Source organism: Hippichthys cyanospilos, chromosome 12 (genome assembly GCF_059441005.1).
Source record: "Hippichthys cyanospilos isolate Australia breed blue-spotted pipefish chromosome 12, RoL_Hcya_1.0, whole genome shotgun sequence".
Classification (NCBI taxonomy): domain Eukaryota; kingdom Metazoa; phylum Chordata; class Actinopteri; order Syngnathiformes; family Syngnathidae; genus Hippichthys; species Hippichthys cyanospilos.
In genome coordinates this window covers 10,966,242-10,986,212 of record NC_142380.1, presented here as the reverse complement: position 1 = coordinate 10,986,212, position 19,971 = coordinate 10,966,242, and the positions used below count along the sequence as shown (strand labels likewise).

The 19,971-nt window shown below is 42.7% G+C and overlaps 1 protein-coding gene across 7 annotated transcripts in view; it reads right to left on the bottom strand.

Annotated features, from left to right (window-relative positions):
- Nucleotides 1–584: 584 nt before the first annotated feature.
- The window catches only part of LOC148414816 (receptor-type tyrosine-protein phosphatase F-like), a 197,389-nt gene continuing 178,002 nt past the window's right edge, over nucleotides 585–19,971 (bottom strand). For all 7 annotated transcript variants that reach the window (XM_088428839.1, XM_088428840.1, XM_088428843.1 and 4 more), the window contains 10 exons: nucleotides 17,607–17,730; nucleotides 17,354–17,529; nucleotides 11,949–12,068; nucleotides 10,286–10,440; nucleotides 9,604–9,889; nucleotides 6,564–6,742; nucleotides 3,899–4,025; nucleotides 3,446–3,726; nucleotides 3,240–3,375; nucleotides 585–1,853 (listed from right to left, as the gene is read on the bottom strand). In XM_088428839.1, the coding sequence (XP_088284965.1) occupies nucleotides 1,785–1,853; nucleotides 3,240–3,375; nucleotides 3,446–3,726; nucleotides 3,899–4,025; nucleotides 6,564–6,742; nucleotides 9,604–9,889; nucleotides 10,286–10,440; nucleotides 11,949–12,068; nucleotides 17,354–17,529; nucleotides 17,607–17,730 (1,653 nt within the window). In that variant the 3' untranslated portion in view covers nucleotides 585–1,784. The remainder of the gene's footprint in view (nucleotides 1,854–3,239; nucleotides 3,376–3,445; nucleotides 3,727–3,898; nucleotides 4,026–6,563; nucleotides 6,743–9,603; nucleotides 9,890–10,285; nucleotides 10,441–11,948; nucleotides 12,069–17,353; nucleotides 17,530–17,606; nucleotides 17,731–19,971) is intronic.

Sequence of the window (19,971 nt, the reverse complement as noted above, 5' to 3'; positions counted from 1 at the left end):
TTTCCTGAATATTGTTGACTTGAACAAAATAATGCCCCCCCCCCCCCCCCCCTTTCCCCACTGACCATTTGAACAAATACTGTATACCGCCTCCTTTTACTTTAGTAGCTCATCATAAGTCCTGAAATAGCAGCTTATGCTTTAGCAATAGACGGCGGCCAAACAAGTAATCAGGTGCCGTGGCCACTTGGGCAAATGAATGCCACCCCTAAAATAGAAGCCTCCTTTTATTTTCTCACAGTCATCTATTCTTGTTAAAACATGTTCTCAGTGGCCCGGTTTTTTTTTTTTTTTAAACGAACAAAAACAAACAAGAAAGACCTCCCCTAAAATAGATGTCACATTTCCTCTCTGGAAATAGGTAGTCATTTGAGAAAATACAGCAAGCAATTGTTTTTCCCCTCTTGATCGCCGCCAAATAATTTACAAATGCGAGGGAATAAGGAAGGGAATAAAACCAAAGTTGATTTGGATAATTAGCACTAGCAAATTCTCACCAAACTCATTTGGAATTCAAGGCAGCAGTATAAAGACTATCCTGACTTAAAAAAACAACAATGCAATAAAGGAGTCAAAGTCATCAGTTTTGTACAAAAACCCCCAATTATGTATCTTTATTAACATCAAGGTTTGTTTCTTTTTTATTTTTATTTTTACAACTCGAGTGTTCATTCGTTAACAGGTTTTCTTCTGAAATTCCAGTTCTTTATGAACAAATAGAAAAACAGACGTGTTTGTGTGTGTACAACAGGTGGCACCCCTACAGCACAATGCATTTACAAGATTTTCAAATGAACAAAGTAGCCCCCCCCCCTTCCAATACACCCATCACCGCCACTCTAGGCGTGTGTGCTTGCTGTGGGTGTGTATGTGTGTGTGGCAACAACAGGGGGTTTGTGCTGCATTATGTCCATTTTTTTTTTTTTTTTGTGATGGAACAGTACATACGGCAAACGGCGTCTCTCAAGAACAAGCTGTGTGTACACCTATGCATCATTGTACATATATATAATCATATATATATATTTAATTTATATAATTCTATTTCTGTATAAAATAAGATCAACTGTGTTTGTGTGTTTCACGTTCAGGAGGAATGGTCCATTCTGTACAAAGGCCTTTTCGCAGAAGAACAGAAAAAAAAAAAAAAAAAAGAGTCATGTGCTTTGCTTTCCTGTACACACACTGTCGTTGTCATCGTCTGCGGGCCTAGCTTAGCTTCGGCCGCTTTGTGCTCGTCCTTGAGGAAATAGCGAGTGAAAAGGCTGTTTTATTTTGTCATCGTCACCTCAACTATATCCCAAAAGCGTGACGACAACCCCAAACAAACTGCCGATCCGGAGGGGATTAGGATCTAGCGTCCGTGTGCTAAAATGTACCTCTTTACTCCTTTTTAAAACGATAATACAAAAAAAAAAAAAAACATCTTAAAAGTAGCGATTATGAAAACAAAGCACTGGAGCCGCGTTAAGACACAATGTAAAAAAAAAAAGAATGATTAAAAAAAGTAGACTAAACAATAACCGTTGTAAAAACGAGTGGTGGTACCGCTAGACGGGAGACAGGTGGCGCTGTCAACCGTACAAGACTTAAAAGCGCACCAAAATAAAAAGGTAAAAGAAAACAAGTCCCATAGTTGGTTCCGTCCTTTGCGCCTCTCCCTGCAGCAACAGGGCTGAGTGGTGTTGTTATTCTTTTTTTATATTTCTTATTTTCGGGGCGTACGGTGGCTGAGATGGGACACTTGGCACACTCCTGAAGGGCTCCGACCTCGGCGCCTGGGGTTACGTTGCATAGTGGTCGAAACTCCCCAGGTACTCCAGAGCGGCCCGGTAGCACAGCTGGTACTGGTCCTGTCATATAGAGGCACACTTTTAGGCTCACAAAATGACTTTTCCCCCTCTTTAAGAAAAAAAAACAAGAGAGCAATTCTGAGTCTTAAGTAATAGTGGATGTCTCAAGAAATTAAAAAAATCTAGCTGTGTGGTGAATAGAGGCCTCCGTTTTTGATTTGAGGAACAATTAGGGCGAATCTCAAGAAATGAGGAAAATGGTACACGTCCCAAAACAGTGACCTTGTGTCAAGAAATGAATGAATGGCTCCTGTCTTTTTGTTTCTCAAATTTTTGATTTATTTTCATATGACTCATGGCATCCTCTTGAACGCACCATTGTCCCAGGTCAAGTTATTCATGGGGTTGAAGGAGCAATTTTGTGAAGATAAATGTCTAGTGGTCACATTTTTATGTCTAGTCTTGTAATCGCCAAAATAATCCTCCCGGTTCATTTTAATGGACTGCGCCGTGTTAGGACAGAATGCGACGTCAACTTGTTCATTGAGCTAAAACTTGCACCTACCAGTTTGCTATTGAGTGACCCCCCCCCCCCCCCCCCCCCTTCAAAAAATGACTACAACAAGCTGCCATAGAAATGATCTTAATAAAAACAGAGCCAAGACGGTCACCTGCCACATAACATCTTCACCCCGCTGCAGGCAAAGAATATGGAAGTGATTTGAAAGTAATAATCGCATGCTGATTTTCTTCTGTAGTGCTGCTTCTGTTGGGCAATATATTTGAGCAAAAAATGTATATATAAAATTGTTTTTCACTAAACCAAAAAAATATAAATAGTAAAGAATACTTAAAATAAAACCCTCATTTTAAACTGAGATTTTAGACAGCTCAGAAACGTGATGTCAGACCCACAGAAGACACGTTTGACTTAGTCTGGCATGGAGAAAAATGATCAGCAGCAACTGCGACCGTGTCAGGATGTCAGAATCAAAGTGCACTTTACTTTTGATTGACGTCTGTTAAATTTCTCCTGAAAAGTGATCTGACTGCTCTTAGGGGCCCTTGAGTGCTGCTAGCTAGTTAATTTATGCTAGTGGCTGCACTAGACACCGACAACAGGCATCGCGCAGTAAAATGTCGGCGCCATCATTTTTTTTCCCCCCCTGTGGAATTGGCGAATGAATGTGATTTCAGAACAACATTGTGTTTACATCGGGAGTCGTGACTTGCTCCGGGAGGGAGGAACAGTTTGTGCAGTAGAGCGATTTGCCACCCTCCTTCTGGGAAGAACGATGATCTCACCATTTTTGGTGGCATGTTTTACCGTCATGCAGCACATTCTGCCGCGTATTCCATTGCACTTGCGGCCCAGCGAGCCCAAAAAACCAAAAGAAAAAACTGCGCGGGCATGTTATTTTCCCGTCCCATCCTAACGACGCTCACCTCGGTCTGCACCATGGCGGGTCGCTGGGTGCGAAGGGTCTTGACGGTCTGGAAAAGGTCCACCACGCCCTCGTACCTCATCCTCTCCAGCACGATGCTGAGCGTGATGAAGACCCCGGTGCGGCCCACCCCGGCACTGAGGAACACCAAGCGCAGCTTTAGCCTCACTCTTGGCGCCTTTTCCATGTTCGCGGCGCCGCTCTTACCTGCAGTGCACAGTGATGGGTCCGTCTTGTCCGAACTGCTCCTTGGTCTTGTGCACCTGCCCGATGAAGTCGATGAAGCCCTCGCCGGTCTTGGGCACGCCCTGCTCGGGCCAGTCGGTGAACTGGAACTGGCGGATGGTCCGGGACTGCCCGTCGCGGGCGTCCGTCACTTTGAATTCCCTCAGGATGTACTGCGGCATGTTGTACTCGGCCATGGGGTCCACCACGAAGTACTGGTAGCGGGCCGAGCGCTCGGCCGGCCAGTATTGGTGGCACTTCTCCTGTTGTGCGACAACGGCGTTTAACAAAAAACACCCACGATATTGTACGTAGAAAAGTGTTTCCACTCTTTTTTTTGTCACCATAATGTTAGAAAATGTGTGATGCACTATATTTCAACACAGTAAAGAGCACATGGCAGCATGATGCTCTGATAGCGTTACTATGCCTCACCCGTCCCATTTCCCGCAGCTTGGTGAGCATGACGACAATGGTGGAGTTGTGTTCCCACAACATTCTCCAGAAGTCCTCGGTGGTCTCAGCCAGGGGGCCTTGCGTGGCCAGGTAGGCCTTCTGCTGTCTGAACATATGCACGAAAGCGCAACACCAGTAGCGTTAGCGTTGTCTTGCCCAAAACATTGAAAATTACTAATTGCATTGTATAATATCATAAAAATGCAATTGGATTAAAAAAAAATGAATTAGAGTACATATAATGTCATTATCTTATTGATCAGTTCAGCTTTTTTGACCTCGCCACCGGCATGCGCTTACCCGCTCGGCCAGCGGGTGGCAGCAACGCGCCGCTCAGGAATCGGAGGCTAGCGAGCTCTACCTGACACGCTCGAGTCCATGGCAGCGCAAGTGGAAACGGGCAGGTGTGCAAACGCGTGTGTAGGATGCAAGCAGCCTCACATGTATGTGCATGCGAGTTACGCGACAACACACACACACACAGCAGCTAATGAAGGCGCTGCAGGCGAAGCGCTAATGTGGAACCGGGAGATTAAAATGTGCTGAGGGCCTTTTTTTCGCCGCAAACAAATAAAGAAACAACAGATTGTCGCAAGAGGAGAGAGGACAGCCGAGCGAGGAGAGACGTTGCCGTGAGGGAGAATGATGCAGGAGAGGATGTGAGGGAGGAGATTTGAAGAGATGAATGGGGAGGACGGAGCAGAAGAGAGAAACAGCAAAAGATCAAAGCGGGATGAGAAGAAGGAAGAAGAGAGGACGGGGAATGGAGGGCAGCAGTTATAATCTATAATTTAATGAAACCACTTTCACGAATTAAAATGACATATCAGAAAAAAAGGAATGCAAATTTGTGATCGGATTAGATTGGCTCAACAAACACACAAAAAAAACTTTCCCAAAGGAGTATGACAAAAACGTTTTTTTTTTTTTTTAAATGCGCAATTAAAATCATTAATTGAATAAGCCTTTTTGCTTTGGAGGGTAGGAATTAAAAGAGGAAAGGGAAAGACAAGGACAGATGGAAGAAAACTATCATGGAGAAAGGATGAGAGGAGATGTCAGAGGTGCTGTGGAAAAACACATTGATGACCGGCTATTTCCTGAATATAGCATTAGCCGCCTCGGTGTACACTGAGACTGCCGGCAGGTGTGCTAAGAATACGATTCTAGTTCTTTGTTTTTTTTTTTTGTTACCATTTGCGGAATGCTAGCAGCCGTTCGATCTTTCCTCGGTCCAAACCACATGTTATGGATGGCAATTCTTTCTCATTAACTGTGCCGGGCTATATTCATTTAGCTAACATTGTTTACATTATAAAGGAGATGTGCGGTTAACTAGCTGCTGTATTGTAAATTAAGTGAACCATAATATAGCGAGGGATTATTGTATATTAGTTGAGTGCTGCTGCAGTACAATATTTGTTTTCATGGGGCCAATTCTGTTGTCTCTGCACCATGCGATGACAAAAAAAAGCAAAGAAGAAAATGTACTTTCAAGCAATTTGTACAGCACTTGATTACAGTCGCGCTTGTTTTTTATTTATTTATTTTTCACCATTTACAGTTACAAAACTACGATGTCATTCATGGTAGCTTGTCCTTACAACCTGCTCGGTGCTCAAAGTCCAATCGCTCGCAAGCTGAGCCGTTATTGGTTGTTACTTAAGTACATGTGATGTCATTTGCAGTCAGCACCAAGTGGCAAAATGCACGGTGCATGACTTAAAAAAAAAAAAAAAAAGTGATCAAATTCAGTTTAGACAAAATTTTAACTTTTTGATGCTGAAAATGGCAAAATATGTATGCCTTTAACCCTTTCACTCCTGTTGTGACTATGCGTCCCACAGCATTTTGTAAAATCGCGGTGGGTATAGGAACGGTAGCAATAAGATGAAATGGCATCCCAGCGTTCATTGCACACCTATCTATACATTCGAATGGCTACTAGCAACTTTTTCATATACAACAAGCCAGGTTGTGTTGTACAATTTCTCGTGAACTAATGATTTAGTACTGTGACAACATATTGATAATATGTGCTATATATGTATGTTGCTATAGATCACACTGATTATGATGTATTGTAGACATTTGGGGAGGTATTTGTTGGGTATGGAAGCGGGGAATTTTTTAAACTAATTTTCCATGTATCCGAGACTTAAAAACAACTAATATATGAATGAATGGGTAGTGAAAGGGTTAGGTAATCCTAGCACACAGCGAGTGAACTTTGAGGCGTCTGATGTGCGGCAGGCCCATTACGGAAGACTACTATGTATCAGCGCGATCATGCAGTAACCCCAAAAAAGGGTGCGAAAGATTGGTCTTGTGCGCTGTAGAGCCTTGGGAGAAGAGAAGAGAGAATAACAGATGGGAAAATTAGAGAGCAAAAAAGAGGATGAAGGGATGAGCAAGAGAGGAGAGGAGCCACTGAGGAAATCTGAGAGGGGGAAGGAGCAAAGGAACATGACAGAGGCGAGGACCGAAAAGGGGAGGAGGAGCAAAGAACGAGACTAAAGAAGGAAAAAGGAAGACGAGAAGGATGAAGAGGATCCTAGGGAGGAAAGGGCAAATGCAGTAAAGGAGCGGAGGAAAGAAACGGAAGAGGAACAGACGGGAGACAAAGCGGGGAAAGAAAGCGCACCTGTAGCCGTCGATGCAGCTGGCGTTGATGTAGTCGGAGCCCTCCACGCCCCGGATGGGCTGCAGGCAGACGCGCGTGGACTCAAAAGGCATGATGTTCACCAGGCGGTTCTTGAACTTGTTGCACGGCAGGTTGGCGCTGATGAAGCGAGACGTGTGGGCTTTGGAGTTGGCCAGGCGCTGAGCCAAAAACAATTTGAGAGGGCATTGAGTAGGGGTCAAATAGTAAAACTCTGCCTTCATTCCTACTGCGTACGTCTGTGTTATGTTTGACTGGTGGCACGTAGGATATGAAAACAAGTAGAGATATTTATTAGGGATGAAACAAGGTCTTGAGTTTCCCAACCAAAGCACTTGAACTTTGAACTGCCGCGTGTACCCGTTTATTCGCCGAGCATGTCAAAGCAACACTTCGTGGTAGGCATGAAGGTAACGCGGGACATCACGGTAACAATATGCCATGAATAAGCGTCAGATTTTGTGAAGCTGCCTGTTAGCTGCAATGAAGTCAATATGTTTCTGTTCTTCTTCTTGATGAGCAGACTAGGCAAAATTCAAACGTCTAATACAAGACTTGTTTTAACTGCCAAAATATTATTCGTCAGTTAATTTGTTATGTTATTGTTTAAGTTTATTTTCCTAAAATGATCATTTATGGAAAGTTGTTAATCCGTTTTAATTTTCGTGATTGTGCTAATGTTTGCTAGTTTCTTTATTCGGGGGGAAGCTACATGTGCTCAAAACCTACTGATAACCGAATCACTGTTTTAAAACATAAAAATACCTTCAGCCATTCGGCCACCAGGTGGTGCACCAACACAAGAAATTGATCCGTCTGTTAAGACTTGTTGCAGCTCCGGTCCTCGTGGGCCAGAGTCCTTCAGGTTTTCCAGGTTCCTCTACCCAAAACACCTGATTCAAATGATAAGGTCATCAGCAAGCTCTGCAGGAGCTTGCAATTGATTCTTATCATTTGAACCAGGTGTGTTAGGTAAGGCAGCATAGAAAACATGCAGGATGCTGCCCATGTTTTTGGTAAACCTATCACTCTATATTACAGTACTGTAAAATACATTGGTTACATCATTAAATAGTGTACAAATAATTGAAGAATCTGTATAACACTTGGCCTCGATTGAATTGTGCCGCTAGCTGCCTTAGCCGCCAGATGGCTGCATGATTGTCAATATTTGCCTGTAAAGTATAAAGACTATATGATCATTGAACTTTTCTGACTAGGTTACGTCTAGTCATTATGAAAATTTCTATTGCACAAGGTGGCAGGCAGTTCTCAATAACTTGTGAGAGGAGCTATGATATTCATCCTATCACTCTTACAGTAGATTGCACACGCACTTGTTCCCATGTGTGCTGTGGATCATGGACTGGGTGCTTTCAAGTTGTTTTTATTTTTATTGCAAAACGTAGCAGCTATTGTGAATGACTAGATTATGCAATCAAACGGTATATATGATGCATATGAGCGTTGCTCTCATGTTTTAATGAGCGCATGTCCATTTCAAAGCACTATTTTAAGGAAAATATTATAAACAAAGCGCACGCAATGAGGTGTGACACAAGCAAGTTGGCACTGCTTTAGACAGCAGATGGACTAGCATGCTCAGCCAGCAGTGTTTGTGAGTGTTGTGTGACCCTCAAACCACACAAACACCACACAATCGCTCTAGCCATTTTTTTGTTGGCCGGCGCTATTATCACTTCAAACACAATGCATCATGGTCACCACCGGGGCAAATGGCAGCGCGGCAACGCTGGGAGGAAAAAACTGTGTAATGACATCACATTGGACAGCAGGTGTGTGTTTGCACGTGTGTTTGAGTCACCTTGAACACCAACTGTCTATGTAGTTTGTTTCAATATAGGCACAGAGGTCGTTTTGTATGAATTTTATCGGCGGCGTACTTGTGATGACGGTGTGTGTGTGTGTGTGTGTATATATATATATATATATATATATATATATATATATATATATATATATATATATATATATACAGACTTAGGCCAACCACCAATTGTAGCCAAAATTCATATTCAGTAAAAGAAGCAAAAGAAGTGCGATAAATATTTAAATCGGCTACTAAAGCTGGAGCTAAAGTATGTTCATTGTTCAGTTTTGTTTTGTTTTTTAAGTCTTTGACCGCAGACATCAAAAATATTTGGAGTGTCATCAGTGTGTCATGAAACCTCATTGCTAGTAAATAGTTACAATCTTTCAATTCAATTATCAGTTGCTATGGTCATTTACAGCAGTGGTCCTCAACCTTTTTATCCCCACGGACCGTTCAACGCCTTAGATTTATATTAAAAACCACATCTTCCTTCTCACTATGTATGTAATATCAACAGCGGCCAGAGGCAGCGCCAAAAAAACAAAAATCAAGCACAAACGTATGAACTGTTAAAGTAAATCATCTCCAAAACATTTTTTAGGGTGCAGCCCACGCGGTCCGGTACCAGCTGATCCACGGACCTTGGGGACCACTGATTTACAGTATTTGTCACCATGTCATAATGGTCATGTTTGGTTGAACTGGATTTTGTGTATGTTCTTCCACTTTTGTGTCCTGTTTCCTTCTGGGTACGATGACGTTTTTCAAAAAATCTAAAATAACAGTTCCCTGAAATTAGGCAAGTTTTAGACTTTTATCTTCTGTTTTACTTTTGAAAATGGCAGATGGTATTTTTAAAAGGCCAAATATCGGTGCCGCTAAACATTCTATCTCTGGTTTAATTTGTCAACTGGATTCCAAAACATACATTTATCAGGGATGTTTTGACAAGGTGTGGAAGACGATCTCGCTATGTTTATCTGTGAAATTCAGGTTTGTCAACCACTTTTATGACAGATTCCAGTAGATGGCGGCCTAGCAGAGTATGTCTTGCAGAAGATAGTAGAACAAGGGTGACACAATTGTGATGTCATGAAGAGAACGGCGAATGCCAGCTATAAAAGTTGCTCACGGCACAGCATTTTTTTTTTTAAGTGGTAATCATTCTCTATAGTGTCCATTGCTCACCTTAAACTCCAGCTCCATGGCGGTGACCGTCTCACCAGGCGGCGGCTGCGTCAGTTTCTGGATGTGTGCGTAGAGGTTGCGCGCCGGCACCTCCGTGTTGCCGCACGTGGCCGCCTCCAGCAGCGCCTCATGGATGAAGATGTACTGGTCCTCGGTTTGTACCATGTAGTTGCGCTGGGCTCGCATGCACGTCACGTGGCCGTAGATGTCCACTGACTTTTCGTGCTTCATGCGTTCCAGCATGGCGTCGATCACGATGAAGCAGCCGGTACGGCCCACACCCGCGCTGGATGACAGAAGTACTTTATTGCACCACAGCGCATATTTGCACAAGCATTGAAATCAGTGGATAGAACTACTCTTTATCGTCTTCTAGCTTTCCGTACTTCTTCTCGATGAGCAGACTGGATGTTTTATGCTCGACTGCCCTCTACTGGCTAAATTTTGCAATTTTCTTTCATTTATTATTATTATTTTTTGGACTTTCGTCCATGTAGAAAACGGTGCAGCTTCGAGGCGGATATTTTCAGTCGCCCTATTATTGAAGTCAATTACCCGACTCGGTCGAGTTATAATTTATACCAAGCGTGTGCACGTGATAATTACATCTGTATTGACAAACTATGAAATACCTTTCCCCAAATATACTTTGCAAGGCACGCTGGCTTGTTCTGATTCCCACCTGCAGTGCACCACCATGGGCCCCGCATCCGGGGGGTTGCAGGCCTTGACGCGTCTCAGGAAGGCCAGGATGGGAGTGGGGTACTCGGGCACGCCGTGGTCAGGCCAGGCCATGAACTGAAACTGCCTTAGCTCTCTCTTCTCACTAGAACCATTCTGCAGAGATGAAGTTCAAGCTGAATGTAATTGTAAAGAAAGCCCTATCAAGCTGGGTTGAAATGCGCCTGACAGTTAAAGGTCAAAGCGCTTTAATGACATTACCCGACAATCATTTGAAAAGCACCAGCGGTTTAATTGTCACATATTCCTCGCTGCTGCTCACAAAGGTCTCGATTGGAGTCACTCCTAGAGCTGTGATCACCACATGGCTGTAGGTGGAGATAAGGTGCGGCGTTTTGAATTAAACCCCCGCAGTTCCTCGGAAAAAGTTTCGTGAGAATTGTCTTTCGTTGCTGATTGAAACCAAGAACATTCTCTAGCTAGAGTGTGTTTAATTAGTACAGATAATTGCGTTTTGGGGAAAAAAAGCGCATTAGAGGGTGAAAAAAAAAACGCTGCATCATGCCTATTAGTTAAATGTCATCCAAAACAAAGAATTGAATTCATTACTTTTTTTCCCCCAACGAACAATAGCCAACTCGTTACAAAAGAAAAAAAAAATCAATTAGTCAGGTAAACCAGTCTAGCAATCAAAACGTCCATCCATCTATTTTCTACCACTTATTGGGGTCGGGTCCCAGGGGCAGCAGCTTTGCAAGAGAAGGCCAGACTTCCTTCTCTCCAGGATCTTCATCCAGCTCTTTCGGGGGGACTGTCCCCAGGCGTTCCCAGGCTAGCCAAGAGACATAGTCTCTCCAGTGTCTCCAGCGAGTCCAGAATCGTCCAGGGCGCATCCTAACTTCTCAACAGGGAGAAGCAGCGGTTTGACTCTGAGGCGCTCTCGGATGAATGAGCTTCTCACCCTATCTCTAAGGAAGAGGCCGGACACTCTACGAAGGAAAGCCACGTTGGCCGCTTGTATCCGGGATCTCGTTCTTTTGGTCATGAGCCACAGCTGATGATCTTAGGTGAAGAAGGGAACATAGATCAACAGGTGTATCGAGAGCTTTGGTCTCAGCTCCTTTTTTAGCGTGACAGACCGATCCGCCTGTTGAACTCTCGCCTGTTAAGCCCTCACTTGTGAAGAAGACCCCGCGATACTTAAACTAACACAACGGGTGACAAAGGGTACCCAAGACGGGGACGGCTCGGACGAACACCACTCTGCTTCTCCTGAATCCGAGGTATGGCTCCCTGACAAAGCCTTCCTCTCCAGCACCCCTGAACATGCGAGGCAGAGGAATGTGATCCCACTTAAATCGGAACACATCCTTCGCTTCCCCTTCTTGAAAAGGGAGACCACCACCCAGGTCTGCCAATCCAGAGGCACTAGCCTACCCAGGAGTTTTTAGACTCTGCTTTCTCAGAGGAAGATGTGTCGGTCTTGCAGTGTTCTGCGCAGCAGCTCACGCTTAGTGTCCCATGCCTGCCCAGTATTTTATACTTCAAATGAAAAGTTTGCTTTTAAATCCATGGGGATTTAAAACCTACTGTTTTAAATGCCTATTTAGTGACAACTTCAAACTTTGCTTTGCCAACCAAATGTCCCAAGTTCAGCGGCATACCTTGTAGAGTGCAAAAGTGCGGACGCTGTAAGTGGCCAACTCCACCGTGTCCAGCATGGTGACCTGGATCATCCCGTAGGTCTCGGTTCCTCGCGCCGGCCAGTACTGGTCACACTTCACCTGGCGGGTCGAGAGAGAGGGAAGAGGAAAGAAGAGGCGGGCTGTCAGAACAGAGTGCGGCGTTGAGGGGAGAGCGTGGAGCGGTGCTGATTAACAAGGAGGGAACATTAGAGGGGTCGGATCAGAGGCGAGGCACACTGTCTCATTAAAAGCTGAAGACTCAGCATCCACCAAAACATGAATGCGCTCTCTCACCTCGCCTATGTGTGTGTGTGTGTGTCTATGAAGTGCACTTCAAAAGGCCACTTTGTCTTTTAGTAGCCTGTGATCATTTCCAATGAGCTAATTGTCAGGTGGCTCGCAGGCCTTTGTCATGTCCGCTTTTAGCCGAGTCGCACTGCGGCGGACGGGGGGAGTCTGAGGACACCACGATTCCTCTCATTGACTTTAATAAGGGAAGGGACGGCACGTTGAAACTCCTGGTTAACATGTCTGACTAAGGGTGTGGGCTTTGGGTGTTCACGCTGTTCTCACACGTTCCAAAATTTTAGCTTGGGCGAGGACTGTCCAAAGGTGTGAAGAACAGCGTGAACGCTTGTTTGTCCGAATAACAAGTAGCTGGCGCAAATTCAGCTAGAATGGTCTCCGGCTCAACCGGGAACGTATTAAGGACAAGAGCTAGAGAAAATTACGAATGGACTTGAATAAGAAATGTAAAATGTAAGATCTCTCATTCACTGAACACATCATTTCTTCAATTTCAAGAAGGCGGTTATTTTATATACCCAATTCATTGTCATGAAACTTGGAGAATAGGAATTGGAAAATTGGAGAGCAGTAAGTTATTTATTTTTTTTCCATAATCTACTCAGGTTGAAAGTGAGGTGATTGTTTTGAATTATCTAGGAAGGTAGAAGATGAGTTAAAGTCAGTGTATATAACTACTCATCTTCTACAGAGATTCATTTTTGGACACCAAGAAAATTCATCTACAATAACCGGATATCATTCACGATTAGCATTCGTGCACTATTAGTGCAAGATGAACACGCTTGCCTTATTAAATGGTTCGTGTCGCATGCTCGTCGTTATAATTTACATCAAAATGTAAACTATCAATTCTTAAGAGGCCACGCGAGAATATTTCAACTTCTGCAACTATAGCTATCGAGCGGGTTTAACCCGAGAGGGACAAACTGGTAGGTCAGCCATATTAATACCGTGGCGCAGAGCTGACATTTGGAGGGGCCGTCTCTTGCGGCGTATGCCACAAACAGACAAACATAATGCAGTCAAATCCTCAACTCTCAGATGATTTCATTTCCCGCCCGGTGGCAGGTTGCATTACAGGGGAAAGCACACTGAGTAATGGGGACCTGCTTGCAGTGCAAACATATGGATTAGCAGTCAGGACTGGAATGAGAATCTCAGTGTGTGGACGTGGGCAGCCAACACACGCATGCAAAAAGAAATTCACGCAAATCAAATTTTAGAATAAGTGAAACCGGCCTGTTCGCTTTTCAAAGGACACCCGAACTGGCCAGTTCAAACCAAAATGGTCAACTTCCTGTGTCTTACCAGAGAGGTTCTTGATTTTTTTTTTGGGTGGCTCAATTCATGATAGCGATGCCTACAAAATTAAAATTTCTAATATTTTTGTTTCAAAATATAAATGTAATAATTTTGTATGTTAATTGAGTATCTTTTGTTAGTTCAACTGAATATTTTAATTTTTATTCTAATAATATTGCAGTCTAATTTTGTTTTCTTTTTTTACATTAAGAGTTTTAGTGCCTAATAAATTTACATCATAATTTTTTTTTATTTCTATCATTTTTATTTTTTAATTTGTTTTTTGTTTTTGTTTTTATTGAGTATCCTTTGTACTTAGTCGAATACTTTTAGATCTTCCAATTGTTTTATGTTGTCATTTTTTGTTTTGTTTTACATCTTCTACTCAATTTTTTTTTCATTTCAGGTCTGTTGTCTTATTTACTGATTTTGACTAATATATTTGTATTGTCTCAGAATGTTAGTATTTTTTTTAAATTTTAACTAAATATTTTATTGTATTTTTTGCATTCCTAATTGAATATTTTTTTATTTTTATTTTAATAGTTTGTGTAGTATTTTAGACAAACATTTTTTGTCTCAATTTTGTTATTTTTGTATGTTTTATCTTGTCTCATTCTCCCCAAATTTTGGTCCATTTTTAGTATTTTCCAAGTTTCAATCAAATTCAGTTTTGTGTTTAGGAAAAATGTTGGTATTCATTTTCTAATATGCATTTTTCCAATTTGGTAATCATGAAAAGGAATGTGAATTAAGTTGCAAGTTAAGTTTGCTGAATGAAATTCCCCAACTTGTATTTATAGTCGTGCGTTAAAATGACGACTCAGATTAGCGACTTGTTAGTCACGTCAAATATTGCCCGTACCGCTAATAAAATTTTTACGGCGGCGATAAATCGACTTTACATTCCGCTTCCTCTTAAAGCGGTGGCAAGGTGAGAGCGGCACGTGGCGTGATTGAACGCACAATAAAGATGCGCTTACGTATGACGGAGTGAGCTCTGTTTTCATAAGCGTGTCGGCCAATTTGCTTAAATGAGCGATGGCCTCGGGAGTGGCTAAATTAAAACACACGATGTTATGTTGCTGTCGAGCGCTTACCTGACAAAGGCGCTCGCCGAATTTCTATTTATGCTGATGGATGGAACGGAAGAGCGGGTAATTACTTTCCTTCCTTCAAGGCTTCCTTGTAACTTGTAACCGATTGTTATGTGAAGGGTATATTTTGAAAAACTTTCCCAACATTATTTTTTTGGTGTGTTTTATAGTTTGGCTGTATTTTTAGAAGCGGGCAAATGTTGGGTGACAATCCTCTTAACTCCAACTTAAAAGACTCTTTTTTTTTTTTTTTTTTTTTCTTCCCTCCCTTTCCTCCCGTCGACTCAAGGGCCAAACGCAAAGCAGGGAGCATAAACACCAACCGCAAAGTCGACGGTGGCTGCAAAAACATATTAGTATTATGCGTGTGTCGTGGTAATGAATGAAGAATGTAATTCTCATTATTATGGAAATCCGTCCGGCAGACAGGTGCAGCAGGAACAGATTTAGAGAAACTTTGGGAACGATGGCGTCTGCAAACCGACTTTGATCAGGCTGACAAATCCAGCTGAGCGCAAGTAGGTGGCAAATAAAGGAAAGGGCTGTATGCAGAAGCTACTGCAGGAGTGTATATTTGAGGGATCAACTGACAATTTCATTAAAGGCACCGCGCCAAGGTTAAATTATGTTCAACACCTTTTTTATGAAGCGGGATTAACAGAAACCGCCAAATTTGCCGACGTTGCAACGTTAGTTGAGTATTTCATTACATGGTTCCAGTCATTCATTATAACATGCTGCGTTTTTACAAGATATCTTTTTTTTTGTATTGTATTGTTATTCTAAGTTATTTTTTTCAGTCGGACATCACTGAAGGCGTAAGTGTGAAACGCAAGGACCGCCACTGAGGGCTATGGAAGTGTCTAGGAGAGGTAGCATTTGAGTTCCTCACCGGGTTGTTTAACTACCCTTTATCTTAGATAGAGAGAAGATGCCTGAGGAACGGAGGAGAAGCGTGCTGGTGCCCGTTTTTAAGAACAAGGGAGACGTGCAGTTGTGATAACTACAAGAATAAAATTGATGAGGCATACTATTAAGTTATGGGAAAAGAGTTGTTGAAGCTAGGGTAAGGACAGAAGTGAACAAATGTGAGCAACAGTGTGGTTTCATGGCAAAAAAGAGCACTACTGATGCAGTATTTTCCTTGAGGATATTGAATAAAAAGAGCTGCATTGTGTCCTTGTAAATCTGGAGAAATGACAGGGTGCCTACTGCCCAGGGATGAATTGTGCTATTGTATGAGGAAGTCTGCAGTGGCGGAGAATTACGTTAGAACAGTGCAGGACATAAACGAGGACAGTGGGACAGCGGTGAGATGTGCTGTAGGTGTGACACAAAAGTTCAAGGTGGAGTAGGGACGGCATCAGGGATCAGCTCTGAGAGCCTTCTTGTTTGCTATGGTGATGGACAGACTGACAGAGGAAGTTAGAGAGCAATCTCCATGGACTATGATGTTTGCAGATGACATTGTGATCAGCAGTGAGAGTAGGGAACAGGTGAAGGAGAAGCTAGAGTGGTGGAGGTTGGCCCTGGAAAAGCGAGGAATAAAGGTTAGCCGTAGCAAAATAAAGTGTGAATGAGAGGGACTCAAGTAGAAGAGTGAAGATACAGGGAAAAGGGATGAAGAGAGTGGAGGATGTTAAGTATTTAGGGCCTACAGTCCAGAGAAATGGAGAGTGTGGAAAAGAGGTGAAGAACCCTGTACAGGCATGCTAGAATGAGAGGAGGAAAATGAAAGGTGTACAAGACTGCGGTGAGGTCAGAGATGCTGTTTGGCCTGGAGACAGCGCTATTGAGGAAAAGAAAGAAGACTGAACTGGAAGTAGCTGAGATGAAGATGCCGAGGTTCTTTTTGGGAGTGACCAAGACGGCGAGGGTCAGGATTTAATACGTCAGACGGACAGCACATGTTTTGGAGATAACGTCAGAGAGGCTAGACTGACATGGTTCGGACATGTCTGAACAATAGATAGTGAATATACTGGATAGGTGGAAAAAGGCCAAAAAGGAGTTTTTTATTTACTTATTTTCAGTTTTCATCTCATACTTTTTAATCTTCAATGAATGGTTTGTATCATAGTCATATATATTTGTTAATTATACTGGCCAATGTTTGGGTATTTTGCTATTCAGTTTTATTTTGTTCTGTTTGGCTGTATTTTTCCAAACAATATTTGTGCATTCTTTCCTAATGTTGTACTTTACATTTATTTATTTGTACTTTCTTTTCTTTATTTCTACAGTTTTATGTCTAAGATTTCTAATATTTTAAAGACGTAGATTTTTGTCTTTCATCTTATACTTCACATTTTAGTATTTCTCATGCATTTTTTTTCAGTGAATACTTTGTGTTATTAATAAAATGTTTTTTAAATCGTGTTTTAATATTTTTGTTTCAGCTTCAATCATTTATGGTACTTTTAAATGTTGTATGTTTTCCAATATCTGATTTCTATGAATTCAATCTAATAATTTTTCATGGTGTAATTTTGGTCAAATGTATGTGCATTATTGTACAATATTTTTGCACTACTTGATAACATTGTCGTCTCATACTTTTTACATTTTTCATCGAAACTTTGAGTATATTTCCAAAATATTTGTAACTTTTTTGGTCTCGTTTGAACTTATAAAGTTTCCCCGAATGTTTCTCTGGAGTCGTTAGCCCGCGCTTACCCTGGACTTCTCTTCCAGTCGCGTCATCATGACAATGGTGCTGGAGCGCTGCTCCCACACCATCCTCCAGAAGTCGCTGAGCGTCTCGGGGAGCGGCCCCTGAGTGGCGATGTAGGCGTTCTGCTTCCGGTAGCCGTCGATGTAGTTGGCGTTGATGTAGTCGCTACCTGGGACCGCTGGGAAGCACAAGAGGATTTCACTTTACATTTTCCCGGGCGCTTGTAGGGCGGCCGCGCCACGTTTTTACTCGTACCGTCGACGGAGGTGAGCACCACCCTGGAATGGTCGTAGGCAATGACGTTAGCGTAGCGGTTCTTTGGCTTGTTCACTTCCATATTAGAATTCTCCCAGGTGAACTGCTGGCCTGGATCGATAGACTAAGGAGGGAGGAGATTTAACCATAAGCATAGCATCAGTATGGAGTAGCACAAGATGAGGCCATATCAAAACATTGCCATAATTAATAACAATCTCTTTCTTCCTCTTGCTCTCGCATATGGGTTAAAAGGTGAGGGAGGAAAAACAGTTCACCACAAAACACTTCCTGTCGCGCTTCCAGAAATGGAAAACACGCTGGGACTGAAATGAGCAAATGACGCGTAAATCGAAAAATAAATTAAAGCGACTAGTTGACGATGGGAAAGCACGTGCACTAATTAAAAATCAACTGTCGACTATTTGTGGCAACCCTATGTTGAATAAATATTTCAAAGAAATTAAAAAATGAGCTAGCAGAAACGAAACTATCATCAAATATATACTTCAAAACTAAGTTAATCAAGGCCAATCTGAGTCACGAAACAGAAAGTTTAAAGATCAACGTTGTTTTTCCAGACTGAGGCCTTATCTACATGTAACCGGCTAATTTAAATCCGCATAGACTCCCTCTTGTCGTCGTCGTTTATTTATTGTTGTTTATTGTTTATCCACTTTGGCCGTGGGTTTTGAAACTTTTGATTTTGATGAAAAAAAACAAAAGCCCGGCCACATATAGCAAATAGGACGTAACGGCGACATTTACTGCCTGTTTGCAAGAACCACAGCTACATGTAGACAAGGCCTGAAATATTTACAGTTCTGTTCCACTCTGAAATTATAATCAAATAACTGTGACCATTCTGCGACTTAAACATACATGAGCATTTCTTGGAATGTCATTTACAGACTCCCTTTGGATGTATTTGCCAGGTGCAAGGTTCCAGTGAGGAGAAGTAGCGAAGACGCTTCAGCGGCACAGCCGCTGGCCAACAATCAATAGCAAATAACATGAGACATTATCAAGGCGGGGTTAGGACATAGTCGCATATCCAGAGCCGATCAATACGTATGCAGTCCGATGCTTGCAGAAGAATGATGCTTAAAAAAAGGGGGTGGGGGGGGGTGGGGGGTTAAGGGTGATGAAACAGGAGCGATTATGCGACTTGGGATCAGAATTGGGTTATAGAGTAGTACTGTATGTGGCAGCACAGTGGATGAATTGTTAGCAGGTTTGCCTCAGAGCTGTGACTTTTGTTTTTTAATTCCAATGTTTCCTATTTTTGACCTATGTAGCTGTCAGAAGGAGTGAATGTGCTAATTGGCAACCAATCCGGTTTGTAGCCTCAAAGTGACACTTAATATTGGCTAGAGTTCAGTATTTTGAGTGTAGATAATGGATATAGTGCGTGTACGTGTGCAAAAATGAAAATTCACATTGTGTGACCACTAGAGTTAGGCATAAAACCCCAAATGATAATTGTTTTGTTTTTATCCATTTTCAGTCAAAATCTGCCTAAACGGAGAGCAGGGGGTAGTGGTGACAAAGCGCCGCAAGCAATGTCATGTGGCGCGCGGCCTGGCACACCATCTGCCGGGCCGCGGAGGTGATCGATTCCTTCCTTCTTTCCTTCGGTAGCTATTGCCAGAGCAAGGCCAGCTGCCCCCTGTCATAGCGGGCCACTTCCTGGCCAGCCCCCGGTCGTTTACACCAACATGCGGCAAGGGCAACGTGCCGGTCTGGAGGCGCCTTGATTGCAGTTAGAGGCATTTTTTACTTATTTACAGCTAATACCACCACTGATACGCCTACTGGTGTGTCGAGTATGGAAACTCAAAGCCTCCAAATTTTTTCTTTTGACCCAAGAAAAGTCATTTATTTTTAATGTGAATCATAAATACTTGTCAAGAGGCCCGATCACACACGGTAAGTGGCTTGGCTCAGGTTCTTGAGTAGTTCTCTACCAAATGAGAGTTCAATCTTAAAACACTTGAGACCATGTCGTAGTGTCTTTGATCAAAACACTGAAATCCCAGATGCTCCTGATTCTGTCTTCAGTAAGTCAATGGAGATGGTGATATGCCGCTTTTCCATTAGCCCAATTCTGCACAGAAACAGCCTCATTTGGCCGTGGATTTTGAGCCTCTACATTAACGTTTACAATAGAATGGCTTTTCAGAACCATCTTGGAGGTGGCTCTGAAATTCCGAATGTCCGGGGTCCAGTGGGGCCATTTGATCGTTGACATTTGATTGGCCGACTGCGATGTAGCAAGGGGCTTCATGTGCCCAGTTCAATTTTGTGTAATCGAGACAGAGCCGCAAGCTACCTGTTGCCAAAGTAATACAAATACACCTTTAGA